This window comes from Physella acuta, unplaced genomic scaffold, assembly GCF_028476545.2.
Source record: "Physella acuta isolate Inbredline_101_S28 unplaced genomic scaffold, ASM2847654v3 ptg000466l, whole genome shotgun sequence".
NCBI lineage: Eukaryota > Metazoa > Mollusca > Gastropoda > Physidae > Physella > Physella acuta.
The window spans coordinates 33237-56289 of record NW_026731985.1 but is presented as its reverse complement, the minus strand read 5'-3'; the positions used below and the strand labels follow the sequence as shown (position 1 = coordinate 56289).

At 35.0% G+C, this 23053-nt stretch overlaps 2 protein-coding genes across 6 annotated transcripts in view; one reads left to right on the top strand and one right to left on the bottom strand.

Annotated features, from left to right (window-relative positions):
* Window positions 1-2532: 2532 nt before the first annotated feature.
* On the top strand, window positions 2533-8017 carry LOC131943820 (snRNA-activating protein complex subunit 1). Its single transcript, XM_059304112.1, has 11 exons — window positions 2533-2938; window positions 3980-4108; window positions 4568-4708; window positions 5010-5120; window positions 5358-5479; window positions 5684-5729; window positions 5963-5998; window positions 6131-6305; window positions 6402-6506; window positions 7008-7106; window positions 7257-8017. The coding sequence occupies exons 1-11, from the start codon at window positions 2753-2755 to the stop codon at window positions 7925-7927; spliced, it is 1821 nt and encodes a 606-aa protein (XP_059160095.1). The 5' UTR covers window positions 2533-2752; the 3' UTR covers window positions 7928-8017.
* Window positions 8018-8522: 505 nt separating this feature from the next.
* LOC131943734 (transforming acidic coiled-coil-containing protein 2) overlaps window positions 8523-23053 on the bottom strand; it is a 21510-nt gene continuing 6979 nt past the window's right edge. Inside the window, exons 6-17 of one of the 5 annotated variants that reach the window (XM_059303956.1) lie at window positions 19665-19719; window positions 18715-18832; window positions 17667-17750; window positions 16313-16393; window positions 15811-15837; window positions 12769-12947; window positions 12517-12560; window positions 11959-12026; window positions 11524-11616; window positions 11284-11390; window positions 10875-10995; window positions 8523-10319 (exon numbers count right to left, since the gene is read on the bottom strand). In XM_059303956.1, the coding sequence (XP_059159939.1) occupies window positions 10257-10319; window positions 10875-10995; window positions 11284-11390; window positions 11524-11616; window positions 11959-12026; window positions 12517-12560; window positions 12769-12947; window positions 15811-15837; window positions 16313-16393; window positions 17667-17750; window positions 18715-18832; window positions 19665-19719 (1040 nt within the window). In that variant the 3' untranslated portion in view covers window positions 8523-10256. Of the gene's footprint in view, window positions 10320-10874; window positions 10996-11283; window positions 11391-11523; window positions 11617-11958; window positions 12027-12516; window positions 12561-12768; window positions 12948-15191; window positions 15210-15810; window positions 15838-16312; window positions 16394-17666; window positions 17751-18714; window positions 18833-19664; window positions 19720-23053 lie in introns of all 5 variants that reach the window. The other 4 variants (XM_059303957.1, XM_059303958.1, XM_059303959.1 and 1 more) reach the window with 4 other exon arrangements.

The window sequence follows — 23053 nt, the reverse complement described above, 5'->3', positions numbered from 1 at the left end:
TGAGATGACTGTTCTAAACATACAAATACACTGATTCAGAAATAGATTTAAATAAGTAATAGTGGTATTATGACAGTACATTTTATTTACAGGGGGGGGGGTTGTGACCCCCCTGCCTACGCCACTGACTGTGGGAAAAGGGTCTCTGTAATACTCATACTGATCTATCATTCCAAAATTTTCCATGACACAAAATCGCCCCAGGGCGATGAGCATACGTTTCTTTCGATCTATCCGCCGGGGGGAGGGGGGGGGGTGTCTGGGAGATGTGTATCATTTAGATCAGGGGTCTCCAAACTTTTCAGCCCGAGGGCCGCAAGTTCGGGGGCCAGAGTTTCTTTTTAGGTATATCATTGGGGTGGCATTTTTCCAAAGCCACCTACAACAAACATTTTTTTCCGTGGACAAAAATATCTCCGAGGGCCGGATGAGAGGACCTCGCGGGCCGCATCCGGCCCGCGGGCCGTAGTTTGGAGACCCCTGATTTAGATTGTGCCCCTTTAAAACCTGAGAAACCCAAGGACTGTTCTAACGCAGGGGTCGGCAACCTTTTGAGACGGAAGAGCCAAAAGATACAATTAACAAAATTTCCCATTTTTTAAAGAGCCACTAACATTTTTAATTCAATATTTGGTATTTGGTTAGAATTAAGTAAATCAATTTGATTTGTTGTTTAAAATAAATAGCTTTAAATATGAAATAATATTTATTCATATAAAAACATATACGTGTTTCACCAGAATAATAAAATTTGTAATTAAATAATAAAACTACAGGACTATCCCAATCCGCTTTAGAAGTTATAAATATTTTTTTTTTTACTGACATCACCGGTTCAGGAGGTGTCTACCATTAGCCAGTCAGGCCTCAACACGGCAAACGCTGACTAACTGGCTTAGATATCAGTTTGAATAACTTGCATCGTTCGCTTCTATCCTTTGGTTCTCACCAGGCTTATTATTATCCATCCCACTGAACGCAGGGTAAACTTGTGCCCCACCGTCCAGTAAAAATGAAATTATTATTTGTGCAAGGAGCTGGAGAGCCGCATCTCGGCATCAAAGGAGACGCATGCGGCACGCGAGCCGCAGGTTGCCGACCACTGTTCTAACGTTAATTTACTCGAGGACTATTAAGTGATGTTTAGCTTGAGACTGTCTTAATTAATTTAATATAAATACTTTATTTTAATTTTTTTTTATTTAGGTGAGAGTTCATAGTCTGTTTTAGCTTTGCTTGACTCATTTTAATATCATTTCAAATTTTTTCATTGAAATATTTAATGCCGGGAAAGACGGTCAAAAATATATAAACACGTAAGCATGATTTGTGTGATGGTTTCTTGCGTTATGTTTATTTTTAAGATTTTTTGTATTATTAATGTTGAAGGCATTTTTTTTCATAACTGTGCTATTCTTTATTATTTCTTATTTGAATAATAATTAAGAGGTGCAATTGCTTTTTAATTTACTTAATTCAAAACTATTAAAATTAATTTATGGTAACCCCCTATTAGACTATTTAAAGAAGGGCGATAAGTCATGGAAGTAGTGAAAACATCTCATTTATATTTTAAAAACATTTTTCTACGCAACAGCGAAAAAATTGAACGAAATGGAATTTATATAGAAAATATATACTTTTATCAGTATGTATCTCCCCCCACCCCCGGAAATATCAAACTGTCGTAAAATCAACTAAAATTTCAAAATATCTTTCAGAATCTAGATCTAGATCAACATGTCATTATTTATAACATAGGTCTAAATCTGTAATCGTTTTATGAAATGTGTAGATCTATTTGTGTGTGTATATATCTATCTGTGTGTATTAGCTCTAATCACTGCAGACTTAATAGTAACGATGTAAATCTATAGTCTGTTAATAATACAGTTAGATGTAGTATTGCCTTCTCTATAGCTTACGTCAGGGTGTCACCCCCACCCTCTTGTAATAATTGTCGTTTGTACTTAAAAGACTATTTAACTTTAATAAATCATGAATGGAACTGGCCAAAATCATTTTTCTTTTGTACATTTTGCAATTATTTGCCTTGGTGTCACCCCCCTAAATGGTGTCACACGGTGCGGTCAGCACCCCCGCCCCGCCCTTGCTACACCTCTGGCGGTTAGTGGTTCTGTGTGTGCGTGGTGGATGGTCAAGTTTTGTTACTTATTTTCATTATTTAAAATACCCCAGTAAAACGACGAACAAACGTTTTTATAATCGACTGAGTTGTCAGATTGGCACTTTTATCATAAATATAAAATTTAAGACGAGTTCTTATTGGAACTAGCCAAATTGTTTAGATTTACTTAAAATGAAAAAGGCTTTAAAAATTTGAGATTGCTCAACCACAGAAAAAATCACAAGATCCACAAAAATACTGATAATTTTTGCTGATACTTTAGACTATTAAGTTTTTTTTCTAAAAATTTAACACAATAAACAAATACTTCTTTCCTCAAAATATTTTAAATGTATTTTGGTTAATTTGATCTGGCAATAGACTATGTACAAAACTCAACACAGAACTACAGAAGTAGACTTCTTTAGATCTAGAGTCTAGAAATCTAGAATTTAGACCCACATCTTCTAGAATCTAGATCTATATCTAGTTAATGTAGTAGTTATAGTTAGGCCTTTAACTGTTTTGTGTAACCCTTATTATAGATTCTAAATTATAATGACATAATACCGTATAAAAAGTGGAAGAGTTCAACTGATAAAAATAAAATTCTACAATTAAAAAATGTCACGAAAATCATATACTAGATTTTATCAGCCTATTGCAGGCATAAGAACAGACTTCAAGCGCCTTATAAACAGTTTTTTGGAACTTAAAACAGTTCGTTATGAAGCATTCAGTGAAATTTGGCGATCCAAGAACATGTCATTTTTGTGTGCTGGAAGATGCTCAGACCGCGAAACAAGAGAGGTAGATCTAGATTTCTACATCTAAAAAAAAATCTAGTTTTATGTATAGAAGCATAACATAAATTATTTGGCCTAATCATTATGCAGCTGACTAGTACTATTACACTGACTAGCTAGATCAATTAATTTACAATAATTTCTAATAGGCCTATTATTACTAATAATAGAAAACTAAAAAATAGGCTGGCTGGCAGAAGGTGCGAATCACAATGACCATAATAGCTGCACAATGATGGGCTAAAATTACACTTAATTAATAGCTGTGCAACTGGCTCAAATTACCATATTCTTCTGACAAAACTATCTACTCTGTGTGACCACACAATTGCATTTTGGATGGATCATCAGGGGTTGAGGGTTCAATACCAGGATGATATATTATAATATTAATATACAATATAAAAAAAGTAAAGATTCCTCTTTAGACCTAGCGATACCAGATGAAGTAGAGCTTTAATGTTTCTTCACCTTGGCAAATAAAGGGATTATGTAGTCAGCATGCACAATGTCCATCTGCCTTTACTTTTCCAAACGTAAGTTAGGTACCCATCAGAGCTGGGTGAACTCAGGGGCGTTCCACTGACTTGAACCCAGATTCAAACTCAAGACTTCCTGGTTAGCAGTCTAGTGCTCTACCGCTAGGCCACGTCATAATATATAGTATAGTTATATAAGAGTTCTAGTTTGTAAGTAAAGTTAAAATCTATTTTAATAGCCTATTTAAATCAATCATTTAAGTTTTTATTGTGCTAATCCCTGCCCCATTCAAGCAACACATAGGCCTAAACATCATACATTTAGATGACAAGAAAAACCAGGCTACTGTGGCGCTGTTTTATAAACATTTTGCACATCTTTTTATCATTCTGGCTAGAAGCAGCCTTATAATAAAATTATGATTAATTTAAAAATTTCTAAGTTAAAAACAAATCAACAAACCAGAGTGGACCATCTAGTTTCATGATGTACATCTACATTACTTTTAGTTAAAGCTCAATGTTTTCTACTAATTTGTATTAGACCTAACAATCTTTTATTTCAGTTTATTGAGAAAATCCTTTTGGTTGCTCAAGAGTATTTTTTGCCACCATTTCAATTTCAAGTTCGTGTGGGTGGCCTGTATTTGTTGTATGGCATCTTTCAGATACAGCCACTTCTTCCAAAAGTTAGGGTAAGCTCCAGAAATATTTTTTAAAATAAATCATTTGAAATATGGCTTATATATGGAAATATGAGATTTAGTTTTTTTCTTTTTTTTTATATTTTTAGCGGAATCTATAGCGACATGTTATAATGTTTGTTTATGGTAGCTGCAGTGAGGTATAGACCTATATTTAATGGTAAAAACAGACATAACAAATTAATGACAACCACAAGTACAGTAAACATTCAAGCCAAAGGTCTTTCTAAGTTCACAACAATAATAAAACTAAAACCAGTAATTCAATTTAAACTTAAAATGACAGTGAAAACATTTCTAATTTCCACAGTATCCAAATAAAGATATGTATGTTAGAGAATGCCTGGACAACATACATGAGTAGGGGATTATGGGGTGCTTGAGTGTTCAGCAGGGTGTTAAAATTATGATGGTATTGGTCAGCAGTTACATATTTTTGTTTTCCCACAGATTCGCGTCACTTCCTCTCAGTGGAAAGATATTGTGTACTTCCAGCAACAGGCAGCTCAGCAGCACCACTTGGATGTCGTTTATGTGTTCAACAAACTTATTTTTGAACAAGCCTTTCATTTCTGTTATAGTTCAGTTGAGGTAAGTGTTTTTGTCACAGTTGTATCTTTAGTTGCAGAGTGCTGAATACCGTAAAAGAAACAAGATATTTGTTTTTTTACTCAATGCTAATGATAGCCTTTAAAAAAATTACTAATATTTGGTTTAATTGTTGTAGTAATAAAAGAAAATACATTTACCAAGTGTATTGTAATAAATGATTTAAATACTGCTTAATTTTTATTTGATTAAGCGCATAGTAACTTGTATTTGTTAAAAACGTTTTAAAGTTCCATATTTATAACATAAATTTGTATACCACTGAATTAATTTTTCATGCTAGGTTGTTAACTCCTGTTTGATTGAGGGTGATGATAATGAGATGGACCTTGCCGATGACATGAAAGAAGAAAACAGTTCCGTCAATCAACTATTTGTTTATGAGTCAATAGAGGCAAGTTTCTAAAATTGTTAGGTTTTTTAAAAAAACTAACCCTAATAAATCATTGGATTGGATCATTGTTTTATCTTTTTATGATAATAGCCAATAATAAGCTTCGTCAATAGACTGCTAAATGATAATCACAATTATCAATTCAATACATAGTTGAGAAATTATACTCACACCTTAATTTTAATTCTTTGTTGTTTTATGGGTGCAGCTAAATATGTGTTGCTGTATATTTTACAGAAATTGTCTTACCTGCAAGATCAGTACCAAAGAATGAAAGTTAGTTTAGCTGGACCAAATGCCACTAAACCTGACAAGTCTCTGGATGTGGTGCATGGAGAATTTGTTGGCGAACTTGTTGAGTATGTTTCCTCCTTATTAATTCAACAGTCTTTGCTATATATATTTTTTTTATCACATGCTATTTGTCACATTTAAATATTCTTTACCCAGAGATCTTATAAACTGTTAAAAGTTTAAATTAATTTTGCATCACCCAGTTTCCCTACTTCTTTAGCCCATTTTATTCTAAAATCATTTGGTGTTAACATTTGTTTTATATACAGTTTACTCCAAAGTTACAAAGAAGAAGCAGCATCTATTCTTAAAAATGTAAGTACCCTTTCAGACCCAACATTCCCTACTGCAGATGAAGCAAATCTTATCTGATATATTTTACCTCTGCATTTAAAGCAGTGTACCCAAACATCTTTACCTACCTGACTCAAATCACTCACTTAAGATTTAGCATTTTAGTGTTCTACCATCCAACCACACCATCCCATCCATTCTGTAAGTCTCTCTGTAAAATCTATTTTCTATTCATTTTTATTTATTTTTCTCAGCGTAAAGATCATGAGTCAACCTCAGAGACAACAGAGGTAGGTAATTAGGTAGTCAACACAATACAGTTGTTTTGTGCAGCTGTTTATAATTGTGTTATTTTGTTTTTAATAAGTTGTTGCACAACATTACAACAGTGGTTAAACATTTTTTACTTTCTGTATTGAAAGGAAAATTCAACAGATTCATCAGGAGGAAGGAGGCAGATGCTGAAAGCTCTAGCCTATAGCCATGTTTCAGGCACTAACAAGCCTAGGCATAACATTGTAGTGGAAACTGCTTCAACAAACAACTCAAGTGGTGGTGGGGCTAGCAGTAAACATCATAAAAGCGTAGTAACACCAGGTATGATTTCCCCTTTTGTAAAATGTTGGGTTCTGTAAGGGAGTTTACCAATGTTCACCAATGATATTTAAGTAAAATGCCTCATTTTATTTACAGAGAAGAAAGCTAAGCAAAATATTATAGTGGATGCTGCTTCTTCAACTGAGATCTTTAGTGAAAGCTGGAATAGCAGTAACCATTATAAGAGCAAAGGAACCCCAGGTATGATTTGATTTAGAATTATTTTTTTTGTCTTGTTATCAGTGGAGAAGTTGCTCTAGTGTATCAACATTTGACGCTGAATGTAATTTAAAAAATAATTGTATAAAGTTGACCAGCTCTATATTTGTGATAGAAACAAAGGATTGAAAGTCTGAAGTTGGATTCACAGCTGGAAGTTGTTGTGATTACTGTAGGGATAAATCATTTTGTCAACTTGCATCTTTAGTAATGTAAAGGCTAATACAATAGCATATTTGCATGATCATTATTTCGTGAGACTAATTAGTGCTACTTGTGATACTAATTGTGCTATTTGGATTGAGTTCTTGTCTATATTCCACAATCCTAGGCAAAATTAAAGTTTTTTCACTCGATCCTGTCAATGATTTTACTTGCATATAAAATATATCTAGTAAAAAAACGTGCACCTAAATTTGACATTTTCTTTTTAAATAAAAAATTAGCACAATCAGTTTGATAACTCAATTGTAAATATTACAGAGAAGTCAACACAAGGGTCTGTAAAATATTTACACAGCATGCATGTTGGGGATCCTCCCAGCGACAGTGATGTATCGGAAGGACGGGTAAATACACCAAGTAAGTTCACTACATCGCTCTACACTCCACTGCCTTTACAACCTTGTGGTGTATTAAGAGTAATTATTTCAGTCATTAACCTTAATTGAAAATTATTTTAAAAAATGTTCCTTTTTTTTTCTTCCCTGAACATGTTGAGTATTTTTTCAGGAAAGAGAAATCCCATGGTGGAAAAATTGAAGTCTAAAAATCGTCCCAGCAGTGAGCCTTCAGAGATTGTGGTTAGTTTGCCTAAAAAGAGAGGACCAGTCAGCAGGTACATGTGTCAAAATATCCCATCATCCTCTGACACAGGCAACTCTGACACAGGCAGGCACGACCACCAGATGAAGTCAGTGATGAAGAAAACAAAGCCAGATGGTGAACCCAGTTCTTTAAAGTCAAAAGGAAATTTTTCTCAAGTGGTTTCAAAGATGGTCCATAAAAAGAAACATGTAGGTTTTAATCTCAATCAGGAAAAAAAGACAGTGACAGAAATATTTGTTGATAAAAATATTGGTGAGGATGCAGTGGTCAAATCAGTGGTTGTCAAAGAACCTCCAAAGTTTCATGACCCAAATCAAATCCTAAAGGAAAGTGCAAGTTCTTCTGAATCTGCTATGCAGAAATTGAAAAAGAAAAGCACTCTAAAAATAAACAATGTTCCTTTTGAAATAAAGGATGAAGTAGATGAAAAAGGAGATAAAGTTGAAAAGCCAAAAAGAAATCTAGAAAACAAAGTTAGTTCCCCCAAGAGCAAGAAACAAAAAGTTTCTCCTCCGCCAAGTGCCAAGCCTGATCCAGGCAAGAAAGTGAAAATAATGAATGTCAAATTTATATAATATGTACTTCCTCCACATTCTGATAAATTCATGTTAAGCCTTTGAAACTCATTTCTCTGTTACAGGAATGTACAAACACAAAACTTTAAAGTATTGTTAACTTTTGATTTGATGTATAAGCTTTTTAAATGGTACAGTTTCTGCTAACAGTTTTTGTCATTTTGTTTCTTTCATGTTCTTAACTGAAAGATTTTGGCTGATAATTATTGCATTTTGTACAAGAAGTTCAATGATTTCTTTTACTGCTTGTGATTGAATTGTACCAGTGTATGTAAATAAAACATGTACAGCAGCCTTGTACATTTCAGTTTTTAAGTTGATGACTTTGTTACAGTTGTTTTTCTTTAAGGTATTAAACTTATTTTATACAAAAGTATTGGAGTTTCTTTTCAGCATTGTTTTCCCATAGGGGCTTTCATCACAGCTAATTTAGACTTGGGCGTTAACAATTTTAATAGCAATGAATAGTGTCATACTATTTTACTTTCTTCATGCACGATGTCTATCCTAAGCTAACAAGTCATGAGGCCTGATAGCACACAGAACTTGCCTCTACAAAACAGGCCTAACAAACAATATACTTAAAAGGCAACTCAAGTCTTAAAACATTTTATTGTAATATACAGGCTTTAACTGAAAGCATATATGTATTAAATTAGTTGTCATTATAAAGCAGCAAAATGGTATCACCTTCACTGGTGGTCAACAAAACACTACCTAGGGAATTTGCCTTAAGTCAGTAAGGTAAGTGAAGAAATAGATCTCACAAGTTTCTTTTTACAAATGTTGGAAGCAGCTTTCTGTCAATGTTTGACATCAATTCTCTGGGATAAGGAAAGGTAAGAGGGTACTTGTCTATTTTAAAATGTGCTATTGGGAGAAGGGATTGAGTAAAATGTTTTTGTTCAATGATGATACAGTAACACATTTAATTTATGTTGATTGATATCAAGTAGAATATCAGGTTTATGTGGAGCCAGAAATAGTATTTGTGCTTTGCTTGGATTATACATAAGGGATCAGAGTATAGTGTTTGTGCTTTGATTTTATTGATAAAAGGCTGTAGTAAATAATTATCACCCAGTTTTTATTTTATCACTTCCAATACATCTAATATTGATAATAAAAAGCTTCTAACATCCTGAGCACCATCCCAACCTGCTGGCTGATTCTAAAGTTACGTTGGTGCAAATGAGATGTCTTCACATCAGATAAGCAAATAAAATACCCTGACACATTTATGGTGAGATATTTACAAGTAAAGCTAAAAAGCTTTAACAAAATATTGGATATTAGCAAAACATTTGTACACTCATATTCTTCAGGCAAGCAAATGCTAGCAAATCAAATATTCTAAGATAAAAAAGCATTTTTTATGAAATGTATAAAAAAAAAAACAAGTTTAGTCAAACCCTGATTTATGACCTAAGTTCATTTTTCTTCCTCAAAAAATATTGAAATATGTGATTTCTTTTATTTATAGGCTGTAAATAATTTAAAATTAATTAATTCTTCAAACACTCTCAGCAAGGAGAGCCTATTGCTTATGTATAAAACAAGATGTATGAAAGGGTACAAAGTTGGGTTAAAAATGTTTCAAGTATGTTCATAGATAAAAACTTTTATACAGATAACACAGCCAATTTGAAGAGTGTATATAGACATCACAGAAGTGACACTGTCCCAGACATACAGAGCTTTAAATTAGAATCAAGGAAAGACAAAGATTCATTTTGAATAAGGCAATATGAAACGCTATTAGATTACAAACTATACACCACAGCAAGCAGGAAAATCACATCATTCACACACATTTTGTGATACATTTAATAAAAAAAATTGTACAATAAATTAAAGATTGTTATATAGTTCTTACATCCAATCTAGTCCATTTAAAATTAATTTTAAATAATTATGTAAATCTTTACATGTATTATGTAGATTTACAATTTAAAACTAAAATACCAATTAGTTGAGTGGGACAGAATGTGAAACAAGAATCTGATCACCTGACTAGAGAAGGGAATATAGAGGAGAATGCAAGAAATTCACTGTCAAGTTTACACCCAAAGATCTAGGCTAGGAGTAGAGGAGGATTGACAAACGATTCATACGGAATGTTTTCATTCACACTGTGCAACATAACTGAACTTAACTATGAATGTTTTCATATACTCCACACTGTACAACATGACTGAACCTAACTACCTTCTCTGGACTCAACACTCAAACAGAATGGTATGATTTATCCACAACCAACTAATGCAAGTTTGTGCTGAGGGAGATGGTTCTAGCACCTGAGGTCACCTACTCGAGGTATCTCGCGTCACTAGGACCCTACTTTTGATATCAATTCATCGCAAATTGCTGTCAATTCTAGATTTTCTTTTTCCTGCAACAGGTTTAAACAAATAGAGTACATAAGGAACAAGATAAACATTTTCATTGCAGTTATATATATATATAAAACATTTGAACAAAGTATTTCACCTAGTCTCTCTTGTGGTTGTTTCAACCCCCCCCCCCCCCTATTTTCCCCCTAACCAAAAACCAGGCGGTGCTAATGTGAGAGAAAAGCTTGATTGTTAATCCTGTTGCTGTCTGCTTGGTTACGAGCATTGCTTAAGCTGGTTAAACCCCAACACACCAGATAAAAGTTGCGGTAGTTTAATGGAAAATTGGTTGAACAGGTCAGTTGTGAGCACTTTGGTTTGATTGGAGAAACTGAACATAGTGATTTTTCTCAAACTATGACAGTAAAAACAGCTATTCATTAAGTGCATATTTTCACTGTAAATACTAAAGGGAAAAATTGCTTTTAAGTCTCTTGACAATAAACTTTAACATGCTAGACAGCAGCTAATGGAACGACCTCCTAAACAAACATGTTTTAAGTGCTCATCTAATTGACAGCCTTAAAAATCCAATATCCCAGATCAAAACTTACTTTATTTTGTAAACTTTCTTCTAAACTGGACACCCGCAGCTCTGCCTTTTTTAGTGCGGCTTCCAAACGCACAACGTCCTGCTTTGTAGATTTCTTGATTTTCTCAATATCTTCATTTGCCCTGAAAACAAAGATCATCCAGAAAATATAAGTGTTAACTAAACTTTTATAGACAGTAAGTTTCTAAATGATTTTAACTGAAATATTTTTATAACAAATGCCTTATTACAAGAGTCAGTGAAATAAGTCAGTGAATTAATCAATGAAATAAGTCAGTGAAGCCATCAATGAAATAAGTCAGTGAATTAATCAATGAAATAAGTCAGTGAAGCCATCAATGAAATAAGTCAGTGAATTAATCAATGAAATAAGTCAGTGAAGGCATCAACAAAATGAGTCGGTGACTTACTTGTCTAGTTTTTCCTCAGCCTGAGATCGTAGTGACTGAAGTTTGCTCTCAGCCTTTTTCAATTTACTCTGAAGATCTTCCACACACTGTTTCAGCTGTTCTTCATTCTAAAACACAAAGTGTATGATGACACCCAGGATAAGGGTACACGTCTGCTACATTCACTCACGTCTGCTCAGTGACCTCTGTGCATGACCTCTTGTTACTCCCATTAAAAACTACAGATAATTATGCTCTTACCCTTTTAAAGCCTTCTATAATTGACTTGCTTTTCTCATAGCGCCGATGTAAATCTGAAAATGCTGACTCCACAGATTGAAGATCCTCAATGGCCTGTTAAAGAATGGCAGCATCAAGTACTGAGACACTAACAAATGTAAGCCGTGGGTACAACACTAGTGACACTCAGAGAGATGGTGGTTATATACTCAACACTTTCTATTCATATCAAAAAGTGTAGCTAAACATCTATTAAAGAAAAGCTCTTTTAAATTAAGTAAAAAAAAATGAATTACAATGTTTCAGGATTTTTTATTTAAGTTTTTTTGTCAATATTTAGTGACGATAACAAGTTGGAGTTGTAATAATGTGACACAGGTTGGAGTTAAAATCAAGTGACACAGGTTGGAGTTAAAATCTGACATCATCTAGGTATTACTACTAAGCTTATGTTACCTGATCTCGTTCCCCCTCCAAAGTCTGGACAGATTTTTGACAATCTGATTTCACTTTCTCTTTCTCAGCTAAAATAATAACAAACAAGAAATAGGCTTATAATGGCTATAACAAGCAGGTAATATAAATAGTTAAGATTGAGTTCAAACGATAGTGTTAAATAATATTAAAATAATGTGCTCTATTTTTTCCATTCCAATTTCTTGAAACAATGAGAGCCCTTTCCACAGGATATTCATCTAGCTGACAACTGGGTTGAATGGAGATTCTTTGAACCCCCCCCCCCCCCCCCTCCCCCGGCAGATGAGGCTTGACAGCTCAATACAACACTCCATCTAGGAGAGACAACTCCAAAATCAAACAACTGCTTGTAGTTTGTTGTTAGTTGAACAAAAGTTATGGAAGCAAACCCAGAAAGAAAAGTACGTTGAAGTTAGAGTCAACGGGCCGTATGGTGCATAACATGTTGACACATAATACTTAATTGGAAGAAACTCCAGTCCAACATTGCAATTAAGAATGAGGAAGAAGAAGCAAGAGACAGCTGAATGTTTTTACCTTGGAGCTGAGAGATGGTTTTCTCAAATTCAGCAACAACCATCCTAAAACAATGAGAAAATGAATTGGTTTCAACTTTCTTCAAATCATAAGTCATTTTAAACTTTGGTAAATAAAACACAGCAGTAAAAATATTATGTACCCTATCAAATGACCACATAAAGCTGTAGGTTGTACCCTATCAAATGACCACATAAAGCTGTATGTTGTACCCTATCAAATGACACATAAAGCTGTATGTTGTATGCTGACCTCATGTCCTCATTGGTGTGCTTAAGCTTCTGATAAGTCTCTTCAAGGGATGTAATCTTCTTGTCTCTCTCCCCCAGCAACAAGCTCCAGTCCCTCTCCTTGTTCAGGAGACTGGCCTGGAAGTTGAGCTCCAGCTCCTGCTTCATCTTGTTCCAGTCTGACTGGGAATACCTGAGTACCTGCCAGGTAAAGGTCAAGGTCAGTGGGTGGGACACAAGGCAGCCACAAACACTGACACAAGACAGCTACAAACATTGACACAAGACAGCTACAAACATTGACACAAGACAGCTACAAACATTGACACAAGACAGCCACAAACACTGGCACAAGGCAGCCACAAACATGGACATAAGACAGCTACAAACACTGACACAAGACAGCTACAAACACTGACACAACACAGCTACAAACACTGACACAAGACAGCTATAAACACTGACACAAGACAGCTACAAACACTGAGACAAGACAGCTACAAACACTGACACATGACAGCTACAAACACTGACACATGACAGCTACAAACACTGACACAAGACAGCTACAAACACTGACACAAGACAGACACAAACACTGACACAAGACAGCCACAACCACTGACACAAGACAGCCACAACCACTGACATAAGACAGACACAAACACTGACACAAGACAGACACAAACACTGACACAAGACAGCCACAAACACTGACACAAGACAGACAACCACTGACATAAGACAGCTACAAACACTAACACAAGACATAAGTCAGTCAATATACAAATACTGACACAGATACCATAGTTCAGCCTTACAACCTGACAATGTAAGAAAAATGTTGACCACAAGAACCCTGACTTGCAATGATTAGCACACAACACAAATCCCAGGGGAAACTACCCCAACAGAAAAAGATCACTCAACATTTTATCACTTGGTTTAGCTTTTAAAACAATACTAAATCTACTACGTTTATGTTAAAACTAGCAAACAGTTTAGTCAACAAAATTCTAATTGTCTACTTGTTAAAAATTCTATTGTGTTTTTAAATAGTTATCTTTAGAAATAATTATCAGTTACATTTAATTTGAAGCCATATTTGTCACAGTTATTACAAGAAAATCCTGTATGATATAAATGTTAATAAAAATATGACTGGTATAGAAAGGTTTGGGACAGGAAGCTGGTTTAGTTAGAGAATCGTCCAGCCAATAATAGATAGTTACAGTTGCTTGAAGCGCACTCCACTCACATACTTAAGATCTGGTTTTTTTAAATATTGAACATGGTAGTTTAAAGTGTGAGTTAATTAAAAAAAAATAATTTTTTAAAAGATTAATAAAGAAGTTAAAGTTGAACTGAAAATTAAAATAAAATATTATGTCACAGAGAAAATAATAGTATTTTTTAAAAATCTGGATTATTGAAATAGTTTTAAAAATCAGCTGAAAACTTAAGATGTGTTAAGACTGTCAAAAATGAAAGACCATACTTGATCATCAATTAAGCTGTGTACTTGTGGAAGTGTAAACATCATGCAATATTTGTAGAGGTGGCATGTGATGGCAAACTTGGTATGTCTGGGTGGGGCGGGCGAGGGACAAAACTTTTTTACACTTCTACTACAAGTGGGGGTCTGGGTGGATAAAACCCTAATTGTATTAGACTTGTACAAGTAGATAGGATCTAGCTTGATCTTACAGGGTCGTAGAAGAAAAGAGAATCCATTAATTTCCCCAACACCCTTGAAGTGAACCAGAAACCTCTAGGTCTACAGACAAGAAGAAAATCTCAAATGCAAGGAGAGATGACAGATTGTTAGCAACAAGGATTGGAAGCTCACAGCTACACACAGCACACGTCTAATAAAACATGGTTTAGATTGTCTAATAAAACATGGTTTAGGTTCTCTAAAAAACATGGTTTAGATTTGTGTTAGCAACAAACTAATTATACATCATTAGACCCAATCTACGTAATTCTAATAAAAAAAAATTTCAAATAAAAAAAAACTAAACAACTGAATCCTGAAACATGACAGATTCCCTGGCCATTAGAGATAAAAGATACATGTCACATAAACCAATGTCCACCAACATATCATAGATCCTATCCTAGCTTGCGACTTATGTCAGATGAGTGTCACAAAGCAAGCACATACTGAGTGGGGCATGCTGGTGACAACTGTTAGCTCAACTGGTTGGAGTATTAGCTACATGGTTGTTGTAGTTACACTTAGTATAGCATGGGTTGGCAGTAACATAGTGGGAAAACAAAAGTATAAAGGAATATATTGTATACTGTGTATTGAATATAAATAACTGAAACTTGGTCTGATTAAGTTGCGCAAGAGAACGGTTTGATGGTGGCATACCAGTGTGAGTGTGAAAAGAAAAACACCCATGCACACAACTAAGGCTTTTGTTGCTCAAAGGTTACCTGAGAGTATCCAACTTCCTTGAGGATCAAAACAAAATATACAAATAAAAAAAGCAACATTGATTGTGTCAAACAAAATAAAGACACAAAAAAAGCAAAAAATAGAATCTGTCAACAACAAAACAATTAAAAGCCAAATAAAGAGACACATCTTGAAGGCACAATTGTTAAGCTGTTGTTGTTAACTAGTAATGAAGCATATAAGCATGTAAAGTTAATGAAAATAAAATTGATTGACTTCTAATTTAACAAATCCTTGGTCTTGTATCAGAGTGGGAACTGATTGCCTCAGAGATTAGTTGAAACAAAAGATTGGGATTGATAACACAATATGTTAAATTTGCATGTAAAAGTTGATGTGAAAACATATTTTTTTCCACTAAACATTTCAAAGATTTTGTGATCATGAGTTAAAACAAAACTTTCTAATGTAATTTATGCTAAATTTGTGTTGCTTGATTGTGCAATCAAAATAAATTGAATGACAAATTTGAAAACAATTGTTCAAGTGTAATACTTTTAAAATAAAACTGATGCACCTTTAAGCCAAAAAATTTATTTTACAAATTCAAAGTAAATTCATTTTAAAACTTCAAATCAATTTTAATCAACAAATTACCCTTCTTAAAGCAAAATTCGGTCGATCCTAAGGAAAAGATGGAGCATTACAAATGTAATGTAACTACCAAATTAATATTTATATATTTCACATTTCTGATGTAAAAATAAACCACAAGTGAGTGAAAAAAAATATTATTAAAAACACGGACACAGAACACAACACAAGCTGAATACATCAAGTGTTTTGAGTTGCAACATTAGAAATGGTGCTGCCATAAAAGTGTCTCAGAGATTGACATATTTACACGATCAGTTCAGTGCCGTAGAGTTATAAAAAGGTTTTATAAAATGTTTGTGCATTACAATGATTTATGCCAAAGTGTGGAAGATAAAATATATTCAAATATTTTAAAATCCTGAAAAAAAGTGTTTGGTTCTTAGGACAACCGTGCATTCTAAAAGAGACCAAATAAAACGGAGTAGTTGAAGCCCACGAAAAATAAAAAGGCCAGAAGCTTTAAGACAGCTGCACAAAGGGAGAAAATGTTGGGTGACTTTACCTGCACTAGCTGAACAACTGTTTCTTTGTTATCTCCCCCTTCCTGTTGGCTGGGACCTCTGTCCATAATAGTACTGTTTTTCTGTGCAAAAAACAAAAACAATACACTTTGGGTACATACAATATCATAGGCAGTAAATAAATTCAATTTTATTGTTCACAGCAAACTGAATGGAAATCTGGCAAGTTCAAAAAGAACAACTAACATTGTGAAAAAGTGGAACAGAATAAGCAAAAAAAAAAAAAAAAACGAAACAAAAAACCCAAAACATTTAACATGAGCTACATTACAAGGTGGGAACTCATTGTTTCCTCTAGTGATGGACTTCACCACAATTCATCTGAAAAAAATAATTCCCCCACAATTAACTGGAAATATTTGGATACAATAACAACTGATCATGTGACGGCAATATTTTTTTTAATTGTCTTACATAAGATGCAGACATGCAATCAGCAGTTCTTAGTACTCACCATTTGTCTTAAAATTACTGCAGTAAAGTTTAAAAAAATAAATAAATAAAAACTAAATGGGTTAAAGAAAAAGTGTTAGACAAAAGCCATGTAAACTTGGTGAAAAGCTAGACAGGCTGAACAGATGTTAGTTGTAAACCATTCATGTGTGGTCAGTACTCACACACACATTCAGCTATGTCACATGTGTTTCTTTTCTAGCTTATTAGGCATAGCATTTGTGCATGTAAACAGTCAAGTATTTAAATACAAAAAATTGTAAAATATATAGGATTATAATGCAAGAAATATTTATTCAATACAAGAATGTTCCCACATTAGTTGCATTGCAATAAATTCATGAGCATATAAAGCTAAGTTTATGTTGTATTGTAACAGTCATAAGTGTGTATATTTGTATGGTAATAAATTCATAAATGTATGAAGAGAAGTATGTGAGAATGTATGTGAGATGTTGATGAGAACATTTGTAACAACTCGTTAATACCAAGTCACTTAAGCCCAGTAAGTAATTGGGTTTAATTACTAGTTACCAGGAAAGGCAGTCAGACATGATTCTAAACATTGTGTGTATGTAATTGGTGGATTGAGATTAAAATTACTTCCCAAGCCTAGTGAATACATATTTTTTCAAGTAGATAATAAATACAACACAGCCAAGCCTTTGAATAATACATGTTATTAAATGTTTCTTTTCAAGAATTTTGTTAAAGTTGTAATGTTAATGACAACAAAAGCAAAAAGATTTCTACAAGCTAAGTCCACTGTTCCATGCTACGTAAGAAAACTAGCAGCCTGGTATGTTGTCAAGTGTAAGCTACAAGGGGTCAGTTGAAAGATGTGATCATGCCAGGAAATAAAAAGAGCTGAGCTCTGGGTACCTGTCCCAGCTTAGTTTTTGTTGGTGCCACAGGCGGATAGTCAACCGCGTCATAAAACAGGCTGTCTTCAGAACTAGACTCACTCTTGCAAGTAGAGAGAAAAAACAGGTTTCAGTCTCTCACAGGTAGAGAGCTAAAGCAGGTTGATTAAGTCTCTGGTAGCTACTCAATGCTCATATACATACAACAGCTGATACAGTAGACATACATTCAGTGTATTACATAGCCCTCGGGCAGATTTCTTAATCAGATATGCATTTTTCTTTGTTTAATGACAACGATTATCATTCATACTACAGTAGGAAAAGGTTTACAAGGTTATGTTAATATAATGTGTACCAATCATGAAAAATGACTGATTGTTGCCTATCACTACAAGATTTTTTATGTTATACCAAAACAAGTGTCATTTTGCTGTTCCCTGCATAATTTCCTGATGTATCATACTAATATTTCTAAGTACACAAATCTGTTTGGATGATAGCATAAATTCTGAGGCTATTTTTTAAAAACACTAAATTTATTTACACGGAATAAAAGGCTGTTTTTCAAAAACACTAAATTTATTTACACAAGATTTTATTTTTTACTAAAATATTCTATCATCTATAAATGATGTCATGTTTTTTCCCTAAAACTTGACCCCTGACCCCTAAATAATGTCACACCTAAGCCTACTTAACTCATCAAAATTAATTTTTCTTTTTAAAAATTTTTTTTTTTTCTAGAATGAATTGCTGAGTTGGATCAACATTAGGTATATCCACTAACTTCAGACCCAGAGCAACATCAAACTCTAACAGACTAACTCTAATCATCTAACTGGGGTAGAACAAACCCACAGCAACATCAAAAACTAACAGACTAACTCTAATCTAATCATCTGACTGCTGAATATAATTAATGCTGTGTTAAGAATGTCAGTTCCTACATAAACGTGTATATCTACAGATACATTTATGCGTTGTTGTTTAGGGATATCCATCTAAGTACATATCTTTTAGTTTGGCTACCAAGCAGATCAAGAGCACACCAAGGAGAGACTTACTTTAGGGTCAGCTCCTCTTGAGATGGGTTCTGCTTGCAAGTTAGCTAATGCATTCGCTGCTGGATGTTTCTTGGCTTGTTTCCCTTCAGGCGATGTTTTCACAAGCATATCATCATTCCTTCAGACAACACAAGCATATCATCATTCCTTCAGACAACACAAGCATATCATCATTCCTTCAGACAACACAAGCATATCATCATTCCTTCAGACAACACAAGCATATCATCATTCCTTCAGACAACACAAGCATATCATCATTCCTTCAGACAACACAAGCATATCATCATTCCTTCAGACAACACAAGCATATCATCATTCCTTCAGACAACACAAGCATATCATCATTCCTTCAGACAACACAAGCATATCATCATTCCTTCAGACAACACAAGCATATCATCATTCCTTCAGACAACACAAGCTAGGGTCAACACTGATGGGTGCTAGCAACAATTCTTATCAACAGGTGTGTCTAACAGTGTTTGTTGATATGAACAACAGTGTTTGTTGATATGAACAGTGTTTGTTGATATGAACAACAGTGTTTGTTGATATGAACAGTGTTTGTTGATATGAACAACAGTGTTTGTTGATATGAACAACAGTGTTTGTTGACATGAACAACAGTGTTTGTTGATATGAACAACAGTGTTTGTTGACATGAACAACAGTGTTTGTTGATATGATCAACAGTGTTTGTTGATATGAACAACAGTGTTTGTTGATACAAGCAAATTGTTATTTAAGTGTTTGTTGATGTAAACAACAGGCTTTGTTGATACAAGCAAGTGTTTGTTGATATGAACAATATTGTTTGTGGATAAATAAATATGTTTGTTGATAAAAAAAAACAACAAGTAATAGTCTATTGAATTTAAGCAACGGTGTATAATGATTCTAAGCAAACTTGGATAGCCTATGTTGCAGCTAGCACCATAAAAACTTACTTGGAGTGATGTAATTTATCTTCTTGTGGGGATGATGGCTGATCTGACAATCTCTCTGTAGATAAAGATAACAAATCCTGTAACAGCACCTGTGTTTGGGGTTTAAATCAGTCTAAAAAACATGTCATTTTCCCCCACAAAATTGTACCATAATATTATTTGATGGGGGGAGGGGGAGATGGATGAAGGGCTGCGGTGGGGGAGGGTTAAGGAGAGTAAGTCATTTCTCTGCTATCATATATCATATGCTGGAGATTTTAGGCTAAGCTGCAGTGAAGATTTGTGCTCCCCCCTCCCCCCACCCACCATCATACACACATGTCCAGGTTCACTGAGTACAAACAGGAAGTGAATAAACCAGCGCATTTGATCAAAGTATACAGGAACACTACAAATACCAGAGGGAAACTAGAAAAACAGGAACACTACAAATACCAGAGGGAAACTAGAAAAACAGGAACACTACAAATACCAGAGGGAAACTAGAAAAACAGGAACACTACAAATACCAGAGGGAAACTAGGAAAACAGGAACATTACAAATACCAGATGGAAACTAGAAAACAGGAAAAATTCAAATATTACAGGGAAACTATAGAGGAAACTTAAGGGACATAAAACATGCATCACAGAGACCTATAAAACAATGGGACCAGAACACACAATACAGGACTAAAGCATGGGTGGATTGGTGACACAACTATAGTATGGGTGGATTGGTGATACAACTATAGTATGGGTGGATTGGTGACACAACTAAAGAATGGGTGGATTGGTGACACAACTATAGTATAGGTGGATTGGTGACACAACTAAAGTATGGGTGACATGGTGACACAACTATAGCATGGGTGGATTGGTGACACAACTATAGTATGGGTGGATTGGTGACACAACAAAAGTATGGGCGGATTGGTGACACAACTAAGGTATGGGTGGATTGGTGACACAACTAAAGTATGGGTGGGTTGGTGACAACTATAGTATGGGTGGATTGGTGACACAACTATAGTATGGGTGGGTTGGTGACACAACTAAATTATTGGTGGATTGGTGACACAACTATAGCATGGGTGGATTGGTGACACAGCTATAGCATGGGTGGATTGGTGACACAACTATAGCATGGGTGGATGGCTGACACAAATATAGCATGGGTGGATTGGTGACACAACAAAAGTATGGGTAGATTGGTGACACAACTAAGGTATGGGTGGATTGGTGACACAACTAAAGTATGGGTGGATTGGTGACACAACTAAAGTATGGGTGGATTGGTGACACAACTATAGCATGGGTGGATTGGTGACACAGCTATACCATGGGTGGATGGGTGACACAACTATAGCATGGGTGGATTGGTGACACAACTAAATTATTGGTGGATTGGTGACACAACTATAGTATGGTTGGATTGGTGACACAACTAAAGTATGGGTGGATTGGTGACACAACTTAAGTATGGGTGGATTGGTGACACAACTATAGTATGGGTGGATTGGTGACACAACTATAGCATGGGTGGATTGGTGACACAACTATAGCATGGGTGGATTGGTGACACAACAAAAGCAAAAGTGACATGGTGACACAACTTAAGTATGGGTGGATTGGTGACACAACTATAGCATGAGTGGATTGGTGACACAACTATAGTATGGGTGGATTGGTGACACAACTATAGCATGGGTGGATTGGTGACACAACAAAAGCAAAAGTGACATGGTGAAAAAACTAAAGTATGGGTAACTTGAGGACTCAATTGATGGAGTTAAGTTCACAACCTTATGGGTGTCCAGCTATCTCTTTCCTTGTCTATTTACCCTAAGTTAAGATCTAATAATAAACCATGTGTTACGATCCACTAGTTAACCATGTGTTACGATCCACTAGTTAACCATATGTTACGATCCACTAGTTAACCATATGCTATGATCCACTAGTTAACCTTGTGTTACGATCCACTAGTTAACCATATGCTATGATCCACTAGTTAACCTTGTGTTATGATCCACTAGTTAACCATGTGTTACGATCCACTAGTTAACCATGTGTTATGATCCACTAGTTAACCATGTGTTATGATCCACTAGTTAACCATGTGTTATGATCCACTAGTTAACCATGTGTTATGATCCACACGTTAACCATGTGTTATGATCCACTAGTTAACCATGTATGATGATCCACTAGTTAACCATGTGTTATGATACACTAGTTAACCAGGTGTTATGATCCACCAGTTAACCATGTTATCCACTGTTTACGCGGCTAGCATGAGCTAACCTATCCACCCAGCAGCCACTACCCCTAACATCACACCTACACAACATCCAAGCTAGTCTACCTGACACCTGAGCTGCCAACAAAGAACCCTGTCCGCGACCCCTACAGTAAATTAGCATACAAATACGAGTTGCTTATTCTGGATTTAAGATGTGTACATCTAGTAATAAAAAGAATTTAGCTTTTTGTGTAGAGGAAAATAGGGAGGACAGTGGGAGATCTTTCTGTAAAAACGTAGTTTTACAGTAGGACGAAGGGGCGGTAAGCTCAAATATGACGTTATACAAAGACGACGCTAAATGGTTAAAATAGTAAAGACAAGCATTTGTGTTTACTTTTAACAATAATATTTTGAGCAGTATTTCGTATTTCCTCAGACAGATTCACTTCTTTAAGTCAAATGTGTCTTCTGGACATGTCTATTGAGACATGACAACGAACCCAGACATGCGCGAGGTTAATACAGACTAGTGCATGATTTTCTTTTAAACTCCAGCCTTTTCCAGAGCGGTGCTTTACGATAGTTGTCATCCCTAACCAGGGGCTAGTCAGTAACCCACCTCATCCCTAACCAGTAACCCACCTCATGTCTAACCAGTAACCCACCTCATGTCTAACCAGTAACCTACCTCATCCCTAACCAGTAACCCACCTCATCCCTAACCAGTAACCTACCTCATCCCTAACCATAACGTTAGCGGTTCTGATACTAATATAGATCTATACGAGATAGGTTTACAACCAGACCAATGCCGTCAGAACCGCAGATCACCCTAAAACTAACGTAACCTTTAGCCTAAATCAGAGCTCTCCTACGGCCTCGGCTGGCACTGAAGGATATAGATCATGCTTGAACTGTTTTACTGTGAACTTAGGGTCGTGTGTAACATATATAGCAGCTATAAATAGTCTTGAATATTTGAAACAGAAAATACACAGAACACAATTTTAAAATGTGCACTAGATAACTAAGATCACACATAACTTTACTAGATCTAAGTATTAGACTAGTAGTAGTAGCCCATCCACCGAAGCTGATTTTTAGAACTGAATTCTATCCGGTTTTTCTTGCTTTGTCAAGCCGTTTTATTCGGTAAAAAAAT